The sequence below is a fragment of the Urocitellus parryii genome, chromosome X, assembly GCF_045843805.1.
Source record: "Urocitellus parryii isolate mUroPar1 chromosome X, mUroPar1.hap1, whole genome shotgun sequence".
NCBI lineage: Eukaryota > Metazoa > Chordata > Mammalia > Rodentia > Sciuridae > Urocitellus > Urocitellus parryii.
This window is the reverse complement of record NC_135547.1, coordinates 121,013,401-121,040,523: the sequence shown is the minus strand read 5'-3', so window position 1 is coordinate 121,040,523 and position 27,123 is coordinate 121,013,401. Positions and strand designations below refer to the sequence as shown.

At 36.8% G+C, this 27,123-nt stretch overlaps 1 protein-coding gene across 1 annotated transcript; it reads left to right on the top strand.

The window, feature by feature from the left end:
* On the top strand, nucleotides 1-24,613 carry Zrsr2 (zinc finger CCCH-type, RNA binding motif and serine/arginine rich 2). The gene is made up of 11 exons (XM_026396731.2): nucleotides 1-57; nucleotides 441-520; nucleotides 2,771-2,861; nucleotides 6,134-6,242; nucleotides 6,778-6,864; nucleotides 10,045-10,083; nucleotides 10,623-10,741; nucleotides 17,011-17,224; nucleotides 20,088-20,143; nucleotides 20,911-21,020; nucleotides 23,830-24,613. Exons 1-11 carry the CDS (start codon nucleotides 20-22, stop codon nucleotides 24,510-24,512), a joined length of 1,626 nt encoding a protein of 541 aa, XP_026252516.2. The 5' UTR covers nucleotides 1-19; the 3' UTR covers nucleotides 24,513-24,613.
* Nucleotides 24,614-27,123: the final 2,510 nt, after the last annotated feature.

Sequence of the window (27,123 nt, the reverse complement as noted above, 5' to 3'; positions counted from 1 at the left end):
GGTGGGGCGCGCCGGTAAAATGGCAGCGTCCGAGGCGATGGTTCCCGAGAAACCTAGGTAAGCTCCGCTTGAGGAGATGGGCTGGAGAGAAAAAGGGACGGAGCTGGCCAAAGCTGTCATAGAGGTTGAGCAGGCTGGAAGGAAAAGGGAGCTGGGCCCACCGCGCTCGTTTGGACCCTAACCCTTTCCCTGGCTGTCAAACCGTCGTCCGTGGGCTTAGGGAAGCGAGGAGGGGAACAAGTAGCAAATTGGAGAAAAACTGCTATTTGGGTGTGGAGGGATGAGGTAATAGTAGTTACATGTTCAAAAACACTGGAAGTGCGATTTCTCTCCCAAGCATCCGAGCGGTCTCCTGTAAGTGGGCGCCTGGAAGAGAGGATCCCGGGCAGCGCTGCGGGTGCGGCTGCTAACATTGTTGTGTTTATTTTTCGATCTTCCAGTCACAAAAAGTACAGGGCCGCCCTGAAGAAGGAGAAAAGGAAGAAGCGTCGACAGGAACTCGCTCGATTGAGAGACTCAGGTATCAATAGGCTCCTTATCCGGTTTTTCTGGGTATGAAATTGCTCGCTCTATTCCCGCCCAAGTTAGGGCCCCAGTGTCGGAAGTCAAGTACTGCATCTGATGAAGAATTGCTGTGACTGCTGTCTTCCAAGTAAAGCTATGTTAGACCCATTTCACAAACAATGTTAATGTCCGAGAGGGGGAGAGTCATAGTTAATCATCATCAACCGATTTTGTATTTATTAAGTACCTAACAGTACAGGTGCAGGCATTATGAATTGCAGCAGCTAGCAAAGCTCTTGTAAATAGTTTTTGGTGGCGAATATATTTCTTTGTAAGCCCAGCATGAGTTGAAAGTTTTAATTAGACACTTTGCAAGTTTTCCCCAAACTTATAAGAAACCTTTTCCCAAAACTTATAAGAAACCCTTTGTTTACTCAAATTATTATTATTATTGTGGTGGTGCTGCTGGAGATTGAATGAACCCAGGGGTGCTTTACCGCTGAGCTACAACCCCAGACCTTTTTATTTTTTATTTTGAGATAGGGTCTTGCTAAGTTGCTGAGGGTCTCACTAAATTGCTGAGGGTCTCACTAAATTGCTGAGGCTGGCCTGGGACTTGGGATCCTCCTGCATCAGCCGCTTGAGTCACTGCGATTATAGGCACGGGCCACAGTGTCTGGTTTGTAGCATGATTTTAGGTATACAGTTACATATATAATACAATTAGATATATTGTGTTTATATGTATCCTCTCATATATTTTGATTGTACATGTACTGAAAATGCTACACTCAGAACTGTTAATGGACACCTCTGTGGAGTGAGTGAGCTTGTTTGGCAGCAGGGGATGGGGAGTTGAGTAAGCCATTCAACGGATACTTTATCAACTATATGCAGGCTCTGCCTAATCTGTGGGCATACCTCGATGCAAGTCAGTCATATTTCTGGTCCTTTACATGCATTAGATCTTAATTTAATTGTCTTAATAATTATGTTAGAACTTAGCCTAAATTTTTTGCCTATTTTAATTACAAGTGCTGAAATAAAGTTTACTTAAGAATAATAAATTATTGTAGTGATCCTGGACTGGGTGAGTCTTTGGTTAGACCTATACTCAATATATGGCAGACAAAATCTTTTTCCTTTAAGTTTGTGTTTTTCTGTTACATTTCCTCAAGATAACTTTATCCCCCCCACCCCAATTTCACTTTTTTTTCCTCTCAAAATTAAATTTTGAATAGAAGATATATTTAAAATTATTTTACCATGTCTTTATTTTAAAATGGTTCCAATGCACAGAAAGTTGAAGAAACAGTACAGTAAATACCTATGAACCCTTCTGCTAGTTTTGTCAATTGTTAACATTTGGCCTTATTTTCTCTCTCTTTTTTACAGATACATACAACATTTTTTCTGAACCCATTACATAGCACTTCACCCCTAAATCCTTAAGCCTGCCTGTTCTAAGAATAAGGATGTTTTCCTGCAGAACCACAATGCCAAACTTGTACCTATGTAAATGAAGAGTAATTCAATAGTATGCATGGGTCTTATTGAAACTTTCTCAAACGGGGATTGACTGTTTTGAAAATTTCAAGCCAGTTTTCTTGTGGAATGCTTTGCATTCTGGATTAGTTCATTTTCTTGTTATTAGCATCAGGTAATAAATTTTTCTCATTATTAGCATCTTTATGCCAAAATGCTACAGAATGCATATTATAAACTTCTTATTGCATACATCATAAGAGCTATAATGACAGGTTGTTCCACTCTGAGTGAACAGATTGTGCTACTGTAAGTGCACATTTCCCCCTTTACAATTAATCCTCATCTGTGAGATGACATTTTTGAGATGATGTAAATATCCTCATTCCAAGAAACTTTCATCCAATGTTTTTAACATCTTTTTCTGAGTTAAGTAGGAGTTGTAAAAGTGATGATTTTTTTCTGCTTCAGTCTTTCTACATTTTTTAGTTGCCATTCTTATGTAAAGATGGATGTTCCTTCTAACATCCCACCACCTTTTTGAGTATCACTAGGGAACCATTGATTAATTTTAAAATTTTGATGTGTTTTCCACTACCATTATTATTATTATTTTGATGGTCACTTTGTACCAAATTTAGGCAATTAAAGCCCTTATTATTAGAAAAGCTTAAAAAATTTTTACCATAAATTTTATAAAGATTATATGTATGTTTTCCCTGAATTATTGACCAAGGATTTGCAATACTCAAAAGTTTAATAAACATTTGAATTTTCTCAGGAGTCTCACAGAAGGAGGAGGAGGAGGAAGAGGAGGAAGCTTTCATTGAAGAACAACAACTAGAAGAAGAGAAGCTGTTGGAAAAAGAGAGGTCAGCACTAAGTGAAATAAAGTGAACTCTGTTATTTTATAGGAGTATTATAAGTCTTTAGTAGCTAGTATGGGTTTGTTTTCTGTATAAAATCTTGTATAAAATGGGTCTTATAAAATACTCTGTATAAACTATTTAAAACTAGCTGATGGGCTAAAATTACATAATATCTTTTTTTAAAATGGAAATATTTTGTACTGTGTTTGCTAATTGATCAATGTTAAAAAATATATAATTAACAAGCATAGGAAGTGAAAGGTCTTTAATAAACAGCACACCCAAAGACAGCCACTACCAAGAAAGAAAATATAAATATCCTGTACAATTCTCAAATGGCATGATATTTATGCATATTTTTCTATAAATTGCTTTCTTGTTAGACACATAATACATATATTTCATGTTGATACAGGGATCTAATTAGACACATAATACATATATTTCATGTTGATACAGGGATCTAATTCAACCATTTTGATGTCAATACAGTATCCATTGTATGGATGTAGCATAATTTATTCTTTATTCATAATATATAGTTCTCTATTGGTGGACTTTCAGGTTATAATGGATTTTACTATTATATAAAAAGTTGCAATAAGCTTTGATGCTTATGTATCCTTGGTAATTGTCCTATTATTTCTTTAGGGAAATACCATGAAATGAAATTGTGATCAAAAGGATAAGTTCATGTAACATGAAATTGTGATCAAAGGATAAGCAGAGTTGAAAGGGTATACTGGTTTGCAATTTGTATCACTTTCAGCAGTGAATCAAGGTGACTATATCCCTATATTTTCAGTCACACTACCAGTTTTTTTAAATGCTGTAGTAAAAAGTTATATTTCATTGTTTCAAAGGTACATTTCTGAATTAGTAAAATTGAATATATTTATGGGTGTTTAATTTTTTTTGATCAGCACTGGGGATTGAACACAGGACCTTGTGCATTCTAGGCAAGCACTCTACCACTGAGCTCCATCCTCAGGCCTTTTTATTTTATTTTTGAGACAAGTTCTCACCAAATTGACCAGGCTGTCCTTGAACTTGAGATCTTCCTGCCTCAGCCTCCCAAGTAGCTGGAATTACAGACATGTGCCATTGTACCTGGCCTTTGTATACATCTTAGATTGCTTAAGTCTTACAGCTTTCTCTTTGGGGATACTTTTTAAAAAATGTATTTTATAAATAATGTTATTACTTGATTAAAGATACTAATTCTTTAACTGTCATGTGTGATATACATTTTTCTCCATCATTGTCAGTCCTAACTTACCTTGTAATTACTTGCTATGATTCAATTTTCATGTTGTCAAATTTCATTATAATATCTGCCCTTGTTGCCTGACTTTAAAAGCTCTCCTCTGTCATGTGATGATGAAAACTTCTATTTTTCTTTTAGTATTTTTTTCAGTGAATAGTTTGTGGTACACACCAATATGAATGTATTTAATGCTATTCAACTGTTCACTTAAAAATGGTTAAAATGGTATATTTTATGGTATGTACTTTTTACCACAATAAAAAGCAAGCATGATTTTTTAAAAAAGAGAATGAACTTTATAGGCATTCTTTAGCTATTTAGCATGATCAGTGGAAGTGTTGCTTGTTTTCTTGTAGTTGATTCCTGTTGTCTACCAAGGTACAGAAGTAGATGGAATTATCAAAATGTCAAAATATGTATGGAATGAAATAGGGAAGTAATTTTTGTTTTCCCACTTGAAATCCATCTTTTAAATTATATACATGTGTCTTTGTTGTCCTTGGATCTTTTGTTTATTCCTATATGAATATGCATACTCTAACTAATGTTGAAAAACAGGGAAATTAATGATAGGAAAGTACCATATGGATTTATGTCCTATTTTAAAGCAGATGAATAGTATATTCAAGTTATTAAATACTAAAATTTTTAACATCTTAATAATGTGGTCCTAAATTTATATACCATTTGGTTCAGTTATATACAATTAATGTGTTTCTTAAAAGATTCGTAAGTCAGAGTTCTGCACACTGAAACATCTATATGTTTCCCTAAAGCACACATAGGAACATTAAAATATGTAATTCACAGCCTCTACCATAGCTAAAAGATGTGTTCCTGGAATCTGCAGTTAGAAATGGAACATATTTTCCTAGAATATTTGAAACTGTGGTTAGGTCCCCAGGCTATACATAAAATCATATATAGCACCTAAAGTTGCTGTAGTAATAATAGAACAATTTCTCATGTTCCATTTCTAGTCTACAAAAATCAGTGGGAAAATGAAATCTAAGTTCTAAACACCTGATTTGCAAATAAACTTTGTAAATATAACCCCCTTTTAAGTTAGAAACTTGTAAGATCATATATCTGAGACTCTTGCCACTTTAAGATAACATCAATTCTTATAATTAGTCATTTAAAAAAAAATTAACTAGACACCATTTTTTTAAACTTCTTTTCATTTTAAAACCAAAAGCTTTCTTTATTTCAAAGACATGCTCATAGTGTAATTTTTTTTTCTTTTTTTCAGCAGTTTAGATGTTTCAAGGCAAACCACAAGAATCTCTTAACTGTGTGGAGTAGTAGTCCAAGGTTCATGGCAAACCAGGTTTTCATAGTGCTACAGTCATAGAGTTGCCATTATTTTTAAATGCTTAGAATGGGAAGTATAGTGTTTTCATAGTGCTACAGTCATAGAGTTGCCATTATTTTTAAATGCTTAGAATGGGAAGTATAGTGCTTTCATAATGTGAAAAGCTAAATGTTGCTTCAAAACTTATTACCCACTTGTTTGCACCTAAACATTAGTGTGATTAGCCTAAAGGGGAAGTCATAGTCTTTTTTTTTTTTTTTTTTTTACATAAAAGATGTCATAGTCACACACACTTATGAAACAGAATGAGTGATTGAAGCTTATTACTGTCTAAGATACTTGCTGATAATTAGTCCTTTTTTTTCTTTCTTCTTTTTTTTTTTTTTTTGTAATTGTAAATGGACAGAATGCTTTTGTTTATTTTTATGTGGTGTTGAGGATCGAACCCAGTGCCTCACACATGCTAGGCAAATGCTCTACCACTGAGCCACAGCCCCAACTCCTGATACTTAGTTCTTGTCCAAATTTTTTAAGATATCTTTTTGTTCTCTTACCCCATTTAACTGCTTTATAGAAAATACATTTCATGATATTTTAATCATTCTTCAAACATGTCTTTTTTGTTTCTTTTTGCTATCTTGTGTGTGTGTGTAGATTAATTCCCATTTATTTGATTACATCATTAATTAATAGGCAAAAATTACATGAGGAATGGTTGCTAAGGGAGCAGAAGGCACAAGAAGAATTCAGAATGAAGAAGGAAAAGGAAGAGGCAGCCAGAAAACGGCAGGAAGAACAAGAGGTACAGTATTAATCAAATAACCAATTAACTAAATAGTTAACCAAAATATCTCTCACTAAGAGTTGCATATCTGGGCTGGGGTTGTAGCTCAGTGGTAGAGTGCTTGCCTAGCATCTGTGAGGCACTGGGTTCAATTCTCAGCACCATATATAAATATAATAAAGGTCCATCAACAACTAAAAAATATATATTAAAAAAAAAAAAGAGTTGCATATCTTGCCGGCTATGGTGGTGCATACCTATAATCCCAGCAACTTGGCAGGCTGGGGCAGGAGAATTGCAAGTTCGAGGCCAGCCTCTGCAATCTAGTGAGATCCTGTCTCAAAATAAAAAAATTTAAAAAGGCTGGGGATATACTTGGTGATAAAGTATCCCTGGATTCAATCCCTAGTACCAAATATATATATGGTCCTTTTTACCAATATTTTTAGTTTTTCTTTTCATTTATTTGCTCTCTATGTTAAATGTTTTTTTAAAAGTAAGTCTGAAAAGAAATGACCTTTCCTTCTCTTCTGTTTTTTTTTTTCCTTTAAAGAGAAAGTTAAAGGAAGAATGGGAAGAACAGCAGAGAAAAGAGAGAGAAGAGGAGGAGCAGAAGCTGCAGGAGAAGAGAGAAAGAGAGGTGATTCCTGTCACAGGAGGATAGGCGCTGCGTATCTTCTTAGTGTGCACATGTGCTGGGTGATGGGTTTGAAGAAAAAGCTGTGGGCATGTCAGGGTTTGGATTTTTTTCTTGTTTCTTGTTTCATTTGTTTGGAAAGAGTCAGACTTTTCGTCTAGAAACACACTAATTTCTTTGTGATGTTCTTCTTTGGGTCATTCAGTGACAGATTCCTTAAATTAAGGTTTTCTTTTTTTTTTTTTTTGAAGTTTGTAGAGGAGACTCTTTTTTTTTTTTTTTTTTTTTTTTAATATTTATTTATTTTTAGTTCTTGGCGGACACAACATCTTTGTTTGTGGTGCTGAGGATCGAACCCGGGCCGCACGCATGCCAGGCGAGCGCGCTACCGCTTGAGCCACATCCCCAGCCCCGGTTTTCTTTAGCTTTTACCCAGTTTGCCCTTTATACCAGCGATTAGCAAATTTTTTCCTTAAAGGACCAGATACTGGTATTTTAGGCTTTGTGGTCTATATGGAACCAGCTCTGCCAGTGTACTCTGAAAACAGCCACAGGTTATATGTAAACAAATGGTTAAGGTGTTCTAGTAAAACATTTCTATAAAACAGTCAGCTGGCTCATGCTTTGTTCTGTGTACCACTCTATAGCAAGTCATGTTTTTTGAGGTTTTATTGTATATGTGTTGACTTCTTTAGAGAATATTTATATTGTTTCCACATTTATTTAGTTCTTAAGAAATTGGACAGTTTATGACACATCAACAAGAATTATTTGACTTAAAGAAATCAGAAGCTCAAATAATGAGGCATTATTTAAACTTTTTTTTTTAACTGTTATTAAATCATGACTTTCTAACTTGGGCTTTAAAGATAATTGTAGCTAACACACAGTTGTCATTTTAAAAAAATGATAATATGTATGTATGTATGTATTATCTATATTTTCCAGGATTCTTTTTTAAAGATTGACTTGGTTTGTTATGCTGTTATTCCTTAACAGTGTATTTATTTCAAAGATAACACAGCTCATCTTTCCTTGACTGATTCATCAGGATGTATCTTTTTTGGAATATTGCTAAATTTGAATAGAGTCAAATTGGGTAATAAACTTATAATGGGGAAAATACATATGTTTACATCCTAATCATGTTGGGGTAGAAGCAGCTTCCAATGCCTATATTTTTTGAGTCTCAGGCATTAGTTTCAGTGCAAATTTTTGATACCCTTATTTGAACACTGCTTTTGAGATGAAGCAACATAACATAGTAGGTTTTTAGGGAGGTGCAGAAATTATTTGGAGCTTATCATATTTTATAGAGAGAAATCAATTTCTGTCTTAATGGTAGAATATTCTTTTAGGGATCAAATAAAAACTAATGCTTTTATGCTTTTGTTTCAAAGGAAGTCTGGTTAAATATTAAAGAGAAGTGGGTCAAATAAAATAAATTCTGAGCATATATGAAGGAATATGGGCTGTGGATATAGCTTAAAAATGGAGCTCAGCAGTAAAGTAGTGGGCATGATCCCTAGCATGAGGGGAGAACATGCAATGTATGTTTCTGTTGTATGCATTTCTGTTGTGTATATGACACTTCTCTGGTGGACAGAAATAGAGCAGTGAAAAAGCACACAGTCTGTTCTCATTGAGGTACTTTTCTAGATGGGGAGTCAGATGATAAGTAAGCAAAACACATAACTTAAAATACAATAAGATAATGTTAAATGCTATAAAGGAAGAAAGCAGAGAGTCATGTGATAGAGTGATGGGGACAGGGGAGTACTTATTTAGATTGCCAGGTTAAGGAAGTCTCTGAAGAGGTAATGTTTGAATTGACACCTGAGTGCAGAGATCTTGGGGAGAAGAGGCTTGGAAGTGAAAAGAAGGGCAGGGTACTCAAAACATAGAGACTAAAGAAAAGTGAGTCAGGGTATCCTAAGAAGTCAGGAGGGTACGAAGTCTGATTATGCAAGGCCTTTTGGATTTGAAGGAGTTTGGATTTTATGTTAATATAATCAATGGAAAGACATTAAAAGGATTTTTTTTAAGCCAGAAGTGACTTCATCCCATTTGTAATATTATCTTCAATAGATCATTCTAACTTTTCATACAAAGAATGGGGGATGGTGAACCGTGACCAAGGAAGCGAGAAGGAAACAGTGTAACCAGTTTCAAGGCTGCCATTCCAGATGGGAGACAACAGTGGTTTGGATGAGGGTAGTGCTTTAAAAAGATAAGTTCACAGATTTGGAGTGCTGCGAGGCAGAGTTAACAGAACTCTAGCTGGCAGATTGAATGGGAGAGAAAGAGAAGAAAAGTGAGGGGAATTCACGTCCTATTTTTAGTTTTTGTTTAGTTTTCAAGTCCTAGTTTTAGTTTTTTTGTTTGAACAGATGGGCAAATGGCAGCACCAGTTAGTGAGAGGGATATTTAGGTAGGCGGGTGGGGGAGGACAACCAGTTCTGTTTGGGGTCTAGCATGTAGCATATGGCTCTGGGTTTAATCCCTAGCAGGAGGGGTGGGTAGACCTCTGTTGTGAGCCTTTTAAGTTACCAAGGACTCTTCCATGACCAGGTAGGTATCAAGTAAGCAGCTAGATACTTAAGTCTTATGTATTGCTTTAAGGAGCTAGTAAAGAAAAGTCTGTAGAACATAATTTAAAACTTCTTCAAATATCAATTAGGTAGAAATTTACTAGCATATTGCAAGACTCCCTTTGCCTTATTGAAAAGTTTGAAATTTCTCATAAATCCTAATTATTACTGGTCATAGTTTAGCTTCTGTTAAATATTTATAATGTTTTACCTAGTATTGTATTTTATAATATTCATTAATAAATTATCTTAAAAACTAGAAGGTGATATAGATACTCAAATATACTAAATAATACTGTTACTGAAACTATTATATTTTAAACCTTTTTCAATCTGATCTAGTCAGTTTTCTATTTGAATAAAAATTCTAAGCTATATGTCCTTTGAAAGCTTTTCAGAAGATTTGTGCTTAGAAAGAAAATCAAAACCTAAAACCACATGTATGTAGGTAGGTGTGTGTGTATGTGTATGTGTGTGTATGTGTATGTGTGTGTGTTTTAATTGTTACACATTAGATTCTTAACCAGAGAAACCAGATGTGACTTACCTGACTTCCAGGTTTTCATTAGTCCTATGTTTGCACCATTTATAGGAAGCTGTGCAGAAGATGCTGGATCAGGCTGAAAATGAGGTATTTTCATAACCTTTCATTAAGAATTTGAGATCAGTTTATATTTCATTAGAAACAATAATTTCAATAATGTTAGATTGGTGGTAGGCTACTTAGATCACACCTGGATAACTGGAATCACTTTTGTGGCATTTTAGTGTATATGACAATAAGTTTATTAATGAACAAAAACAAGTGGTATTGAATCACCCTATGAACTGTACTTATTTTGAGTCCTTAAGTGTGTATAAGCAACATCACATACTGTTAGCCTCAAATGGTCAGTTTACCTCGATTGAGAGTAACTTTTACTTTTCTCATGTTGGCTCCGTAAGTCTTTGGGTCCTCTTCAGAATAGATAAACAGAAAGGAAACCTGGTAGCAGTAGTGATACCTGATCAAGCAAAGTGACTGGGCAGCAGAGAAATTTATAACTTAAATATGAATGATTTTAACTGAAAACATTTTAATTTTTGATGGAAGCATTTGAATATTTTTGGAAACATTGAGTCTTTCATGGGTTTTTATACCACAAGTAAAGTTATGGTTATTTTCAACAGCTGGAAAATGGTACCACCTGGCAGAACCCAGAACCACCAGCAGATTTAAGAATAATGGAGAAAGATCGTGCCAATTGTCCATTCTACAGTAAAACAGGAGCTTGCAGATTTGGAGATAGGTAACATATTTTGCTTTATCATGTCAGAATGAAGTGATTCAAAATGGGAGGTTTTTGAGTACTCCTTTGGGGAGAGGCTCAATTTGAAATCATCAGGCCTCTGCTGCTTTTTTACTGACTCTGTCTCCCAAGCTGGTCATCCTCTGTACCCACCCTCTTCCCTAGGTGGGCTGAGCAGGGTGTGTCCTTTGTATTCTCTCTTTAACCTTTTGTTCTTGGTTTCCTCCTGTGCTCATGTGAGTCCACAGTGAACAACTTGGACAGGGAAATGATTGGAGCAGCTGGCCTTTATCTTTTGAATGGTAAACACTGTGCCCAAAATAGGCTTTTAAAACTTGACATGAGTAAAGGGACTCAGAAACAGACTCCTGGGTTCAAAAACTGGCTTCAGTAGCCTTCTCTTCAGAAACGTTAATTAAACAATCTGTGATTTAATTCCCCTCATGTGTGAAATGGGGTAGAAACACAGTATCATCCTTCTGAGGGGGCTGTGAGGCCGGAAGGAGTGAAGGAGTGAATGCCTGGCAAGCGCAAGGAACCACAGAGAGCACTGGGTGTTCTCTGGTGTTTTCATTATTGCTACGGTTGCCATCATTCACTGATACATTCTTGATCCTTGCCTCTTGGGATAATGATTTTGAAACAAGACATTCATTCATGTGGAAACCTAATGTTGATCTTTTCAGTCATTTAGCAAACATTTAAACAACTAGCTTATGCCAGGTAATGGTGATTTTTGTAATTTGGCTTATTTATGAATGAACAACTCCAAATTTCTAAGGGTGAATGAGTCCATCTGAAGCAAAATCTAATTATTTCTGTATATTCATCCTGTGGAAGAGAAGATCTAATGTCTTAATGTCTTATTAATCCCTAAAAAGGGATGAGTAGGGAAATTCATATGTATTTAATAAATATCTATATGTTGTCTCAGGTTTTCTTTTTTGACTCATAAAATTGTCCATGGCCTGAGCCCCCCACCCTCCTGCTTCTTTGAAAATATGAACTTTCTCTAGCTTTGTTTGTCTTTCTTTCTTTCTTTCTTCTTTCTTTCTTTCTTTTTGTTTTAATTTAAGCCTTCACACCATTTTTCATTTTTTAAGATTAATGGTTCTCCAACCCTGGATGCATATTAGAATCATCTAGGAAGCTTTCAAAACTTATGTCTCCCACCTCAAATTGAATAATTCAGAATCTTAGAGACTCAAATGGCCTTAGTTTTGAAATGTCCTCATGTGTTTCTAATGTGCCCTGGGATTGATGTCCAATATGTAACTCCCTTTACATTTTATGGCTGGGATTGTAGATGCCCAGAATACCTATAAAAGGACTTACAGGATCTGATATCTAGTAGAAAACCTCCTCTTGAGGAACTAGGGACTAAGGAGACTTTGTTCCCTTTGGTATCTTTAGAAGCATTTCCCATATGTACATTTAATCTTATCAAGAAACAGTAATAGGGCTGGGGATGTGGCCAGTGGTAGAGCGCTTGCCTAGCACATGTGAGGCACTGGGTTCAATCCTTAGCACCACATAAAACTAAGTAAAATAAAGGTATTGTGTCCATCTACAATTAAAAATTTAAAAAAGAAACAGTAATAATTAATATACAACAATTCCTACCAAAGAAAAACATACAGCAAAATACCTTTGTTGAGACAACTGAGTCAATTTGAATTCACATATATGTGGGTAGTTGAACCAAGTGGTCTTTTCCAGCCCCAGGATCCCTTGTTATATATATATTTTAAAAATATATATATATTTTTTTAGTTGTAGTTGGACACAATACTTTTATTTATTTATTTATTTTTACTTTATTTGTTTATTTCTATGTGATGCTGAGGATTGAACCCGGGGCCTTACATACGCCAGGCTACCACTGAGCCACTACTCCAGCCCCTTATTTATTTATTTTTATGTGGTGCTGAGGATTGAACCCAGCTCCTTGCACATGCTAGGCCAGTGCTCTACCACTGAGCCACAATCCCAGCCCTTGTTATATATCTTTAACACTTGTTTGAAATTTGAGACTTAAGGAAGCCTGAATCTGGATTTTTCTTCTGTTGGACCTAAGTGAGAGAAGGGGCAATGTCTTAAATGGTTGACACCCACTTCTTTGAGGAAAGGGGAGTGGCCTATTAGACTCTGATCCCATCTGAGAGTCATTTCAAGGAAATATGGACTGTAGTCACATTAGTTTGTGACCAATTTTCTTTTTCCTTTCTTGTGTTAGTAAAGATCGAACCTGGGATATTTTACCACTGAGCTACATCCCTGGCCATTTAAAAAAATTTTTTTTAATGGTGATATTTTTTTTAAAAATCTTCTATTTATTTATTTTTATGTGGTGCTGAGGATCGAACCCAGCGCCTCATGCATGCGAGGCAAGCACTCCACCACTGAGCTACAACCCCAGCCCAGCCCTTTTAATTTTGATATTTATTTTAATATTTTATTTTGAATTGCTGAGGCTGGCCTCAAACTTTAAATCCTCCTGCCTCCAGAGTTGCTTGTATTACAGGTGTGCACCACTGCACCTAGCAGTTTGTGACCACTTCTTTCTGTTTTCATAGGCTATGAAATTGCACTACTATAATTATCAAAATATGAGAGTGATTCAGGTATTTGCATTGTTTAAATGATGAATTGTGACATAAAATTCTGTAAAATTAGCAGTTAGGAAACCTAGCCCCATCGCTTCAGACAGTACATTGTCCCCTTTTACAGAGAGCCTTGGTGATTTGCTTCAGTTGATATAGCTGTTCTTTTCTTTAAGATTTGTCAGATTGTCACAGAAACACTTCCTTAACCTAAACATTTCTTTGGTTGTTTTTGTAATTAGTACGGAATCCAATTAGAACATTTCTAGAACTGACGTTTTTTTTCAAATGACAACTCCTTTGAAAGGAATTTTATTGTTTTCTTCTTAAAACAACATAATCACTGAGGAATTATTTACACCCCACCTACTTCCAGAAGTGATTTAAAGAAGGCTCATGATCAACTACATTAAGTTAAATTAAATAAAGGAAATTGAAAGCAAGGGAAGGAGGGGAAAGTGAGTTATTGTGAATGTATGATGCTTCTGACTCTGGATTTTAATGCATCCCATGCAGATACTAAGCTGTATGTTTCTTACTAAAAAAGAAGAATGAATGGTATCTTTGGAAAGAAAATTTTCTTGGCACCCGATTCTTTTTTTATTTTTTTAATTTTTAGTTGTATATTGACATGATACCTTTATTTTATTTATTGATGTGGTGCTCAGGATCGAACCCCGTGCCCCACATATGTAAGGTAAGTGCTCTATCACAGAGCCACAACCCCAACCCTTGGTACCTGAATCTAAATGTGTCTCCCATGGAATCTTGGATAAAGGCATTAGATATGAAGATGGACAGTAACTTTGATTTTTTTTTTAACACAATGCCTTTATTTATTTTTTTATGTGGTGCTGAGGATCGAACCCCAGTCCTGCCCGTGCTAGGCGAGCGCTCTACCGCTGAGCCACAAACCCAGCCCCAGATTTTTTATTTTTATTTTATTTAATTAATTAATTAATTAATTTGTTTATTTTTTTGGTGGTGCTGGGGCCTTGTGCATGTGAGGTAAGTACTCTACCAACTGAGCTATATACCCAGCCCTGATAGAAGTTTTATAACAGTTGATGTGTAGTTTTCATGAGAATGTTTCTTACAGTGACCTTTGCTAAATGATTACAGCCCACCTTTCACATGCAGCATAGTGATTCTATGAAAGACAAAGGTTGTGAGCACCAGAAATGCTCCCTTGAGATAAGGAAAAAGAAGAATAGTCAGTTAGTTGTTCCTGAGGGGTCCATTAGATACCCACACAATTTATTGGCATCCTTGGGCTAAATAATGTTCAACTCTGTGTTTTTGTGGCAGTTTGACTTGATTCAGGTATCAGTATCATGGGTAAATAGCATGCCAAATCTGGCTAATCATCAGGACCTGCTGAGGTGGTATTTCGAAAATATGGGTTCTCTACCCCTTGAGCTCTGGGGCAGACTGGAGAAATCTCTCTTCCAAGTAATTCTGAGAACCACACAGCCTTGGTACTACAGCATTAAACTCCTTCCTACATATTAGCTTTTTTAGCTGACCTTTCTGTGGGTGGTCTAGGGCTGCCTTTTGAATACCCTCAGATTATAATGACTGTCTCCAGGCCAAGCTGGGATTTTCCCTAGACAGGGACTTTGGCTCTGTTCTAAAACTGATGAATGTTCATTTGACACCCTGGGAACTAAGGCCAGTTTTATTCAGATCTAACAACCCCGTTAGCAGAATTTTAACCTCGTTAAGTTATTTCCTTGTCTAATTCCCTCTATATGTGCTTCACACTTATAAAATTTAATTCACCACAAACATTGCTGGCCAGGTTGAATCCTTGCTCTTAGTGCTGTCAGTAGCAGTACTTGGGAATATGGATCTAATTACAAGGTCTCTAATTGAATAATCAAGAAGGTCATTTGGAATATAGAAAATTTCACATTAATGAGCATTGGTGGAACATTTCTGAGTTGGGCATGGTGTGTGTTGTGCATTCTCACAAGTGTATAGATGGATATTACAGCTGTGGAAAGCGAGCATGAGTAACAGTCACTTCAGGGTCAAGGATTTTCCTCAATACTTGCCTTATTCTTTAACTTTTTGTCTTACTGTTTAAAAAATTTTTTTTAGTTGTAGATGAATACAATACCTTTATTTATTTTTTAAAAAATATTTTTATTTTTCAATTGTAGTTGGATACAATGCCTTTTATTTATTTATTTATTTATTTATTTTTATGTGGTGCTGAGGATCAAACCCAGGGCCTCGAACATGCTAGGTGAGCGCTCTACTGCTGAGCCCCAGCCCCACAATACCTTTATTTTATTTATGTATTTTTATGTGGTGCTGAGGATCAAACCCAGTACCCACATGTGCTAGGCGAGTGCTCTACCACCGAGGCACAACCCCACTCCTGTCTTATTGATTTTTAACTAGAAGCCTAACAAAGAAATTTTGTTTATTTAGAACTTTGAATTATATATTTCTTTCCCACTTTAGAAAAAGGAAACAAATAAAAAATTAAATTCATATAAAGGATTTTAAGAAGAATTGTTCACATGGAGTCTCATCAGCTTTTCCTTGTTCCAGTTTAAACTGTGAAAAGAAAATTCTTCATAGTGATTAGCCTTCATTAAATAAAAATTATATTTATTGTACTCTATAATGAATAGGTACCAGATTGTAGGTTAACTCAGATCTCCCAGATCTGTCTCTTCCAACCATATGACCTGGGCAGATGGGCTTCTCTAGGTTTCAGTTTCTTTCTTTCCAAAGTGGGAATAGTACTAGTACCAGTTGTCCTGAAGGTTTTAAGAATCAGAGGGAAAAATGTAAAAATGGCATGAAAACTATAAAGTGCTATACATAGATGAGATTAAAATTTTCTACTCATTGAAAATTCTTAGATTGCCCTATTCTCTATGCATGTAAATTAACTGAAGATCATGTAGTACCAAGATTCTATTGTCAATTTTTACTATCTTCCCAAGAGTCCCACGTGTGGCATCTCGTGCCTGTCACTATACTCTGTCATACCAGTGGGGCTTTCTTTTTCTCTATGGTTCAACATATAAAAAGCTTTCTATTTACTTTCTTTTGGTGTTGGTGGTGGGGTACTGAGCATCAAACCCAGGGCCTCATGCGTGCTAGGCAAGCATTCTACCAATGAGACACATCCCCAGCATTAAAAAAAAAAAAAAAAAATTACTGAATTTCATGGCATATGAAGTTGAAAATCGTTTACAGTCTGATTCTGTGTGTGTGTGTGTGTGTGTGTGTGTGTGTGTGTGTGTGTGTGTTACTGGGAATTGATGCAGGGGTGCTGTACCACTGACCTACGCCCCCATCCCTTTTTTATTCTTATTTTGAGACAGGGTCTCGCTAAGTTTCCGAGGCTGGCCTCGAACTTGCGATCCTCCTGCCTCAGCCTTCCAAGTTGCTGGGATTACAGGTGTGTGGATTACAGGTGTACACCACTGCACCCGGCCCAATCTGACATTTTAATGAGAAGCCAATATATTGGTCAATCTTATAACAGTTTTCTCACATGCTGAAACTTGACATCTGAGTAGGATTTATCTTCCAGGCAAGTCAAAACAGCTAAGTTACTTGAGTCTTTATCTCTTAAGTTTTTTACAAATGATTTTTAACTATTGGACTAGTGAATTGGGTTTTTTTTTTTTTCATATGCAGGTGCTCACGTAAGCATAACTTTCCTGCATCAAGTCCCACCCTTCTTATTAAAAGTATGTTTACTACATTTGGAATGGACCAGTGCAGGAGAGATGACTATGACCCTGACGCAAGCCTGGAGTATAGCGAAGAGGAAACCTACCAACAGTTCCTAGACTTCTATGATGATGTGCTACCTGAGTTCAAGAATGTGGGGAAAGTGATTCAGTTCAAGGTGAGTGTGTGTGGAGAGGACTGTTGTGCCTCCCTCTGAAGTACTCAGTGCATGAGAGAGCTGGGGCCCAGGCTGTTTACCTGGGTGGAGCCGTGTGCCAATACATGCCTGACCCAGGATTAGGCCCTCAGTAAATGTCACTTACTTCATCACTTCTCCTTTTCCACCTCCACTCTGGTGCCATATAGATGCCATAAAAAAAGGAATCATGCCATATAGATACCACATGAAATCATAAGTGTGTAGTAATGTGAAATTTCTGGACTAGTGGGGTCTGGGTTGGTGAGGATTTTTTGTTTATTCAGTACCTTTGTGCTGTTTGAATTCTTTTCCTGTTGGAACTCTCTGTATCAGGTCCTTGCACATAGCTGCCCAAGCTTTCACTTAAACACTGCCTTTGATGGGCAGTGTATCCCTTCCTTCCTCTGTAGGCACTTCACCTAGAGCTGTGGTGATGCAGCAGGACTCAGCTTCACTCCCTGAGCCTGTTGGTGCACTGTGTTAATGGTGCCTGCTTGCATCTTCTGCCCAAGATGCTCGTTCTTGGTTCTGGAACTACACAAGAAACATAGATCTTTTGATTTCTTTTCTTTTCTTTTTTAATATTATTTTTATTCATTGGCTACTTTCAGTACTGAACATAGCATCGCCAAAACCATGGTTTGTGATGACGTATACTAGATGAGAAAGAGGCATTCAGATGACACATAATTATTTTAAAACCTTGAAGGTCAGATGTGATCCCTGCTGCTCCTGGGACCCATTAGTTGAATCCTAACAATGAAGCCTCCTAACCTGTTTATTTGATCAGATTTGAACCTGAATGACTTTGTTTTGTTAGGGCAAGGAAAATGTCCCTTAGCTTGGGGGGAAAAAAAATAAATAAATAAATCTGATATTTGTCTGCAATTGGAAATGATAGTAAAGAGTTGGAACAGCTGAGAAACAGATATATTCATGAAATTCAAGGTCATGCTTCTATTAACTGATGTGAAGATCTTTCAAAATTCTTTTAAGATTTCTTTCCCACTTAACCTTTTGTTTCTGTGGAGTATGCCTTCCTGTCTTGGTGCTGCTCAGCACAAGCAATAACCTGTAAGTGGAAGTGCATGGTCACACCTACAAGATACCACCTTGAAGGAAGCACCAGCTGTGGAAGCAGTGTGGTTTGACCAGGCCTGTGCTCTCAGACTTGTCACTTTATCTTTAAGTGCTTTTTCACTTACATCAGTGGTGTCCCTCATGCGATTCTTGGATCATACTGTTTCTGTGATATGGTAGTGGTAGAGCTGCTTTTAAAACTTCAGACTGGTTAATGGAAATCATACCATTACCTGTGATAGGCTGCATCCACTGACCATGACATTAGGATGACCAAGCTCATGCTAATCACATTGGCAGTTACAAAAGGAAAGCTACTTAGTAAATTTTTACAGGGAGAAATTTTAGAATATCAAATTTGTTAGAGAAAATTAATAGCAGGTCCTTGGGAACCATTGGATTAAATAATCTTAAAGGTCTCTGGCACAGCTGACACTCCTCAGGACTTTCATTCTTCCTTTTAAGGATGGTGTTGCAAACTGTCATTGAGTATGGATCCTGCCTATTTTGGGATGCTCTAATAAAAATGCTCTGGAACAAATTTGTAAAATTATAGATTAATTTGGAAGAGAAAAACTAAACACCAGTCAGTATATTTGAGGACCTTCTTATATACCATATTAAAAAATAAACTTGTCATTTTTGAAGACAAATGATCAAGTATTCAGCCTAAATGATCAAGTATTCCTAGTAATTCCTAGTAATAAGAATAATGCATATAAAAGTCAGATATTATTCACACCTATTGGCCAAAAGATTATAAATTCTATTGATCCCAAGAGTAGATAAGGATGTATATATTAGTTAAACTTCTTCAGAGAGCAGTTTGTCAATAGTTTGTGAAGTGGAAGGCACACCTAAACTACACATTGGCATGTTCCTTCTGGTTGTGCACACTAGAGAGGTCCTTACACCCACAGAAGTGTGTTGAAGAATGCTGACCACAGTGCTATTTGTGGATGGAAAATTGGAAGCACCTCAGTAGCCATCTTTATAGGAGCAGATATATAAATTTGCTAATTTGATGTATCAGATGAGTCATTAAGTTTACACTATTATATCTTGAAAAAAGAATGTAGAACAAATACCATTTTTAGAAAGTTTTAAAACATACAAAACAAAGATATACATTGTTTATTAATACATATGCATATTTCCTTGCATATATATGCAGAAATATGTGTATTACAATTTTGAATAATAACCATTTGTATACATGTTACGTATTTTCTGGCACACATACAATGTATGTGTGAATGTGTGTGTGTATGTATGTACGATGTGTCTGTGTAAATCTATATATGTATACATGCATTAGTGTTTGTGTTTAGTAAAATAGGCTACCCCCAGCCTCTAGGTAGTGCCCACCTGTGTGATGGAGAAGGGAAAAGATCAGGATGGCAGGACTTCAACTGGGCCTTCAATGTTTTACTATTTAAATATTCTTGGTCAAGAATGAAAAATGTTAGTGTTAAACCTGGGTAGTGTTGTCTATGGGATGATTTACATTCTCTGTATTTTTATGCATGTGTGAAACATACTTATGGGTAAAAGCAGAACTGATCAACAAGAGATTAGATAATTGGGGCCTGCAGTGCTTCTCTGTGCTGAAGTATGCCTTAAATAGACACAAGAGTGGGCTAGTGTCTGTTTTGGAATCTTTGATTAGTAATTACTTTTGGGAATGTTAGCCTGGAAAAGCATTTGATGACTGAATGGTTTCTTTAAATTTTTTATGATAGCATTTTTCATTGTTCCTTAGGTTAGCTGCAACTTAGAACCTCATCTGAGGGGCAATGTGTATGTTCAGTACCAGTCGTAAGTATTGTGACCATACCATGTTTTGTCATGGTATGATCTTTTGTTTTTGTTGACATCTAGGACTTTTAAACTGGATATATACCCTTCATAAACATGGTATTTTTCAAAATGTTAATATTAAGAGCTGACATAGAAACATAGAAGACATGTGAAAATAATACATTTGTATTTCATTCTTTAAATATTAGGTTAGTTTTGAATCTTTTACAATATGGTTATATTATTACTTATATAACTTTAATTAAAGTTCAAACTGAAAAGGGATAACTAGAATAGAGAATATAAAATATAAATGTAAAAAGCCAGAGATCGAAGTCCCAAATGATCTCAGTGTGCATTTGACCAGCTAGGAGAATAGTTACTCTATCATTTCTGCTTGTCTTGCTGTTTCCCTAGGCCGCACCATGCCTAATGGGTTCAATTAGCCATTGTAATAAGGAGCACAGCAGTCCTAGCTAAGAAAGCACAGGCTCTAACAATGGAAAGCACTTCTGCAGTTTTAATGGCCCAGTCTTTTGGATTAAGAAGCTTTGACTCAAGCCAATTTCCATGCATCACAACCTCTCAGAGGGTTAGTAAAAAAGGCTCCTGAATAAATTGCAAGCTGCAGGAGCCCGAATGTTCTAATGAAGACTCCCTAGGTAGTATACAAACAGCAAACTTGGTGGTCCTATGATACCTGAGTAAAAGGGTTAATTAATAATAGGGTTAATGTGCCTATTAGAGTTATTATAAAGCACATCCTTTGATTTTTTTATTCAAAGGGAAGAAGAATGCCAAGCAGCCCTTGCTCTGTTTAATGGACGTTGGTATGCAGGACGGCAGCTTCAGTGTGAATTTTGCCCAGTGACCCGATGGAAAATGGCAATTTGTGGTAAGAAACAACATAATGATTTCCCCCACAATTATCTCACTATATAAAAGGATATTCTTAGGGGGAAAAAAGTTCTTTTAAAAGGATGAGACATTGCATTTGTTTCATGCAGATGAACAGGGACATCATGTAAAGAACACTGCAGTTTTGATCTGTAATAGACCTTGTGGGTCACTTGGTGGAGGAGGTGACTGAGGTCACAATGTGGTGGCAGAAGTTGGGTAGAATTTCAGTCTTCCAATCTTCAGCCCTAGACTCTTTTCTGACAAATCAGGAAGCCTAAGAAGTGTCTGCAGGCAGCCATGTTGTCCTTGTGGCAGTTTCAGAGGTATTTTCTATTCATTGGTTCTCTTCACTTGAGCTGTTTGTTTCCATCTTTTTTCTCTAAAACATCTTTCTCCTTTACCATAAACATTACCTATAGATAATGTTTCCCATCTTTGGAAATCATGCTCTTGTGCATTAGAAACCAAATGGGAGGTATAGGATTAGTTAAGTGTGCGTTTGATGAGTTCAGTTACACTGACTCATGGGGCAGTGGCAACCGAACCAGGAAGTGATTCAGCACTGTGTAGGACAGAGCCTGCCGTATTGAAGTGCTAGTTATTTTCCGATTTCTAAAAATGGGCTTGGCTGAATCTGTGTGCAAATTTCCCAGGTGAGAACGGATGATGTTCTGATGCCTCAGGAGTGTACTTATCCTTCCCTTGTGTTTCTTGGCTCAATGCTTTCACCTGCTTAAAATCTCAGTAAAAAATATATATATAATTTATAAAGTCTGAATCTTTAGCAATCTTATCTTAATGGATACTGTCATTTTAAAACCACTTATGAAGCAGGGGAGAGATTTTAGAATTCCTTGCTTAGGGAAACCAGAAGAACCATTAAATATCAAGTTTAAAGGCTCTGGGAATGAAAGTGATGGAATTGTTTTCTCCATGATTGTTTCTTTTCCTAGTTTGTGTGAATCCAGTGTGATTTCATGAGGTGCTTCTGAGTATAGCTTTAACTCTGCCAAAGCAAGAGACTATATTATTATTTTTGTGGTATTGTGGATTGAACTCAGGACCTTGTGCATTAGGCAAGTATTCCACCACTGAGCTATCCCCTCAAAACCCCCATCCCATTTTTTATATTTATTTATTTGTTTATTTTTTTTTAGCTGTAGACAGGCACAATATCTTTATTTATTTATTTTTACGTGGTGCTGAGGATCAAACCCAGTGCCTCACATATGCGAGTACCACTGAGCTATAAGCCCCAGCCTCCTCCCACTCCCATTTTAAAAATAACAGCTTTGTTGTTTTTCTTAGTGGCTAATGACCTTGAACATCTTTTTGTGTCTTTATTATTGGCCATTTCTATATCTTCTTTGGAGAAATATCTGTTTAGATCCTTGATCCATTTTTAATCAGGTTGTTTCTTCTTTTATTACTGAGTTCTTGATGTATTCTATATGCAAGTACCTTATCATAAATATGATCTGCAGGGCTGGGGTTGTGGCTCAGTGGTAGAGTGCTCGCCTAGCATGTGTGAGGCCCTGGGTTTGATTCTCAGCACCACATATAAATAAATAAAATAAAGGTATTTGTCCACCTACAATTAAAAAAAATATATACTAAAAAAATATGATCTGCAAATATTTTCCCCTATTCTGTGGGTTGTCTTTTTACTTTTGTGTTCTTTGAAGCACAAAAGATTTTTATTTTTATTTTATTTTTTTCAGTATTGGAGATTGAACACAGGGGCACTGTACCTGACTCAGCTATCTCTCTATCCCTTTTCATTTTTTATTTTGAGGCAGGCTTTTGCTAAGTTGCATCGATTGGCTTCAAACTTGCAATCCTCCTGTGTCAACCTCCTGAGTAGCTAGGATTATTGGTGTGTGCCACCATGCCTGGCATTATTTTATTTAAATGAAGTCCAACTTTCTTTCCTTTTGGGGGACTGGTATTTCTGGTATCATATCTAGGACTGCATTGCTTAGCCCAGGGTCTCAAGTGTTGTGTTTTCTTCAGAGTTATAGTTTTGTCTCTTACATTTAAGTCTCTGATCCAGATTGAGTTCATTTTTGTATATAGTATATGGTATAGGAGTATTTCATTTCTAGCTATTTTATCTATTTGGGGAATAGGAATTTAATGGGTTGTTTTGGTTTGTGTGTGTGTGTGTTAGTTACTGGGGATTGAACCCAAGGGTGCTTTCCCATTGTCTCACTGGACTACATCCTCAGCACCCCCCATACACTTTTTTGAGGTATAGTTTTGCTAAGTTGCCCAGGCTGTCCTTGAACTTTCAATTCTCCTGCCTCAGTCTTCCAAGCTGCTGGAGGTGTTTGTCACCATGCCTGGCTATAATCTTACTTTTAAAGCGTTAAGAAAATATAGGCTCATCTACCTATGATAGGCCTTTTCTTTTGACCAGTGGTTCTGTCCTGCCATCGACATGCGCTTTTGAGGTCATCACCACAGGGACCCCAAGGCCTGGCTCTTCCGTGTTATTAGGGATCTAATTACTGTAGAAAAGGTAATGTGGTCACCACTTGTTCAGTTGCACTCTGATGATACAATAGGTGTACAGAATATTCTGGTTAATTAAAACTTCTGATTTGATACCTTTCAGAGTTCCAGTTGTTAGACCATTTGAATGTTTTTGAAATTTTGAGAATCAATATATGTAAGCCTCTTAGCTACCAAATAATAGGAAGTAATTCAAACATATCCGAACATCAGAAATGTACCTTTGGAACGAAGTGCCATCTTCAGAATACACAGTAGTAATTGCTGTTTTTCTCACTGTGCCATTGCAGGTTTGTTTGAAATACAACAATGTCCAAGAGGAAAACACTGCAACTTTCTTCATGTATTCAGAAATCCCAACAATGAATTTTGGGAAGCTAATAGAGACATCTACCTGTCTCCGGATCGGACTGGCTCCTCCTTTGGTAAGAACTCAGAGAGGAGGGAGAGAATGGGCCACCACGAAGAATACTATGGCAGGAGGAGGAGAAGAAGCCCTAGTGCTGACCACAACTACAAGAGAAATGGGGAGTCTGAGAGGAAGAGGAGAAGTGCACACAGGGCAAAGAAATCTCACAAACACATGACAAAGAGTCGTGAGAGGCATAATTCACGAAGCAGAGGAAGAAAAAGAGACCGAAGCAGGGGCCGGGGCAGCCAGAGCCGGAGCCATAGAAGCCGAAGGAGCCACAGAAGCCGGAGCCGGAGCAGGAGCAGAAGGAGCAGGAGCAGGAAAAGCAGGAGCAGGAGCAGGAGCCAGAGCCAGAGCAGGAGCGGGAGTAAGAGCCGGAGCCGGAGCCGGAGCCGGAGCCGGAGTCGGAGTAAGAGCCAGAGCCAGAGCCAGAGCCAGAGCCAGAGCCAGAGCCAGAGCCAGAGCCAGAGCCAGAGCCAGAGCTCGTCTAGATCCAGGAGTTGTGGCGGGAGGAGGTCAGGTAGTAAAGACAGAACGATTCAGAGTCCCAAATCCAAATAAACCTATTTTATTCTTTAATGGTTGCATATCTTACTTATTATGGCTACTACATTCTTAGATAGAGGACTGTGTGCTCAGATGGGTTCCCGAGTCTGACAAAAGCCTATATAACCTGGAATCCTATTTTAAAATATTTTAACTCTTTGATAATCAAACTGAGTTTAGTATAGAAAATCTAATAATATGAAAATTACTTATAACTCTTACCCTGAGAGATTATTAAATTATTTATGTGTGTGTGTGGTGTGTCTACACCACACACACACATGCATACACACATATAATTATTTTTTTGGGGGGGTACTGGGGATTGAATCCAGGGGCATTTAACCACTAAGCCACATCCCCAGCCCTTTTCTTATGAGACGGCATCTTACTAAGTTGCTTAGGGACTCACTAAATCGCTAAGGCTGGCTTTGCTCTCAGATCCTCCTGTCTCAGCCTCCTGAGCCACTGGGTACACATATTTTTTTTATTCAAAGATTATATATAGCTCTAGTTGAATGTTTTCCACAAGAAACGTCTCATTTCATCAAGCCCACTTGTCATTTTATACACTGCACAGTGGGCCTCTACCAGTTTATGTACCCATATCCCTATTGGTGGATTTTTAATTTTGTACCATTCAAGAATCCTGTGCTGAAAACAATCCTGTGATGGATTTCTTTAATTAATCCCACATATTTCTAATCATATTCTTAGGATAACTTACATCAAAGAAGACAAGTATTATATTTTCAAATTGCCTTCCAGAAAGACTACAAAACATTTACTCTAGCAATAATAGGCTCTGCTGCTCTCACAACACTAAGTTATTTTAATCTTTGTCAATTTGGTAAATTTTAAATATTTGTTTCTGTACATATTGATTAAAGCAAACATTTTTTCTTCTGTATTTAATGGCCATTTTGTTTGCCTTTTAAAAATAATCTATTGGATTTTTCTGTATGCAAAAGCTGAATGGCTTTTTTTGCTTTAAAATTCATTTTGTCAGTTTTAAAGTAGTAAAGGATAAAGTACATTTCCCCCCTCCTACCACATATCTGTAGTACCTCTTCAGTTGGGAATTTTCTATCTACGTATATATATATTTTTTTAAGTTCTTTAGGTATAATGCTTATCTTTGTCATTTTTGGGAAAATCAGTCATTGCTACAGAATATGCCTAGTGTCAAAACAATTCTAGAATAGAAATCATAGAAGAGAGGTCAGGGAAGAAAACCTAATGTATAAAAAGCTTCAGGCACATTATCCCTAGATTTCAGATCATAAATAAGAAAAGATGCTCTCATGCCTTTCTATAAATTTTTTAGAACTATTTTCAATTGACATACTTTGGATCTCGAATTTCAGGGTATGTAGCATTTAGAAATTTAAGATTTGGGGATAAGAACTTAAAGATACACCAAATCCTGAAAAGCTAAAACAAAAAACTGAAACAGCCAAACTTTTTAAAGAATCAGATTTTTGCATGACATTCTTTGACTTCTGTAATCTGGTAGTTAATAAAAGTAGTATGTGGTTGAGAATAATTTCAGTTTAAAGAATCTGACTTGTTCCACTGTAAATGCCTGCTTTAATCTAAAAATGATTAAAATTTTCTTTATTTTTTAATAGTTTTCTAACTACAGACATGCTTATACAATTGGGGGTGCGGGTGGGTTTTGCTGGGGATTGAGCCCTGGTAGGGCCTCAAGCATGCTAGGCGAATACCATTTAAGTTATATCCCTTCTTGAGTTCAAGATGACTTGAGATGAAAAAAACAATTTTTTCTCCTTCCATTCTGAGGATTGAACCTAGGGATGCTTTGCCACTGAGCTACATCTCCAGCCCTTTAAAAAAAAACTTGAGACACATTCTAAGTTGCCAGAGCCTGGCCTTGAACTTGCAATCCTCTTGCCCCAACTGCCCAAATCCCTGTGTTTACAGGTGTGTGCTGCCACCACATTCAGCTTCCCTTGAATGTTAACAAGCAGTAAGGGAGAGAAAGGAAGTTTATAACTTCTGACTGGTTCATTACCCTGATAAAAATCCATCTGGAGATTAATATATTATTAAGGTATTATATGCATAACCTGATTACTATTTGTGACTTAAAAGCTCCAACTCTACATTGTTGGCAGAAGCCCATAGGCTTTTTACTGAATAGCTGCATTGACTGAGGTGCTTTAGACCTATGTCTTTTTAGTAGACTAGCCACTTAATTTGATGGAATCATTTCCTTGTTCTTAAAAATCCCAGCTTTAGAATGTAATATTTCCTGGGGTTGGAGTGGTGGCTCAATGGTAAAGTGCTTGCCTAGCATGCATGAGGCACTGGGTTCGATTCTCAGCACTGCATATAAATAAGTAAAGGTCCATTAACAACTAAAAAAAATTTTTTTTAAAAAATGTAACATTTCCTATCTACAGTAATAGAAAGTCCATAGCTCCCTCCCCACCCCCCAACCTGGGGATTGAGTCCAGGGCTTCATGCATGATAGGCAGGTGCTCTACATCTCCAGCCCAGGAGGCCCTTTTACTATTATGATAACCAAAGTGGATTTGTTGCATGTGCCAGTATATGGAAGATGAGAGTTTTCAGATAATATGGAATACCTTTCGATGACCTG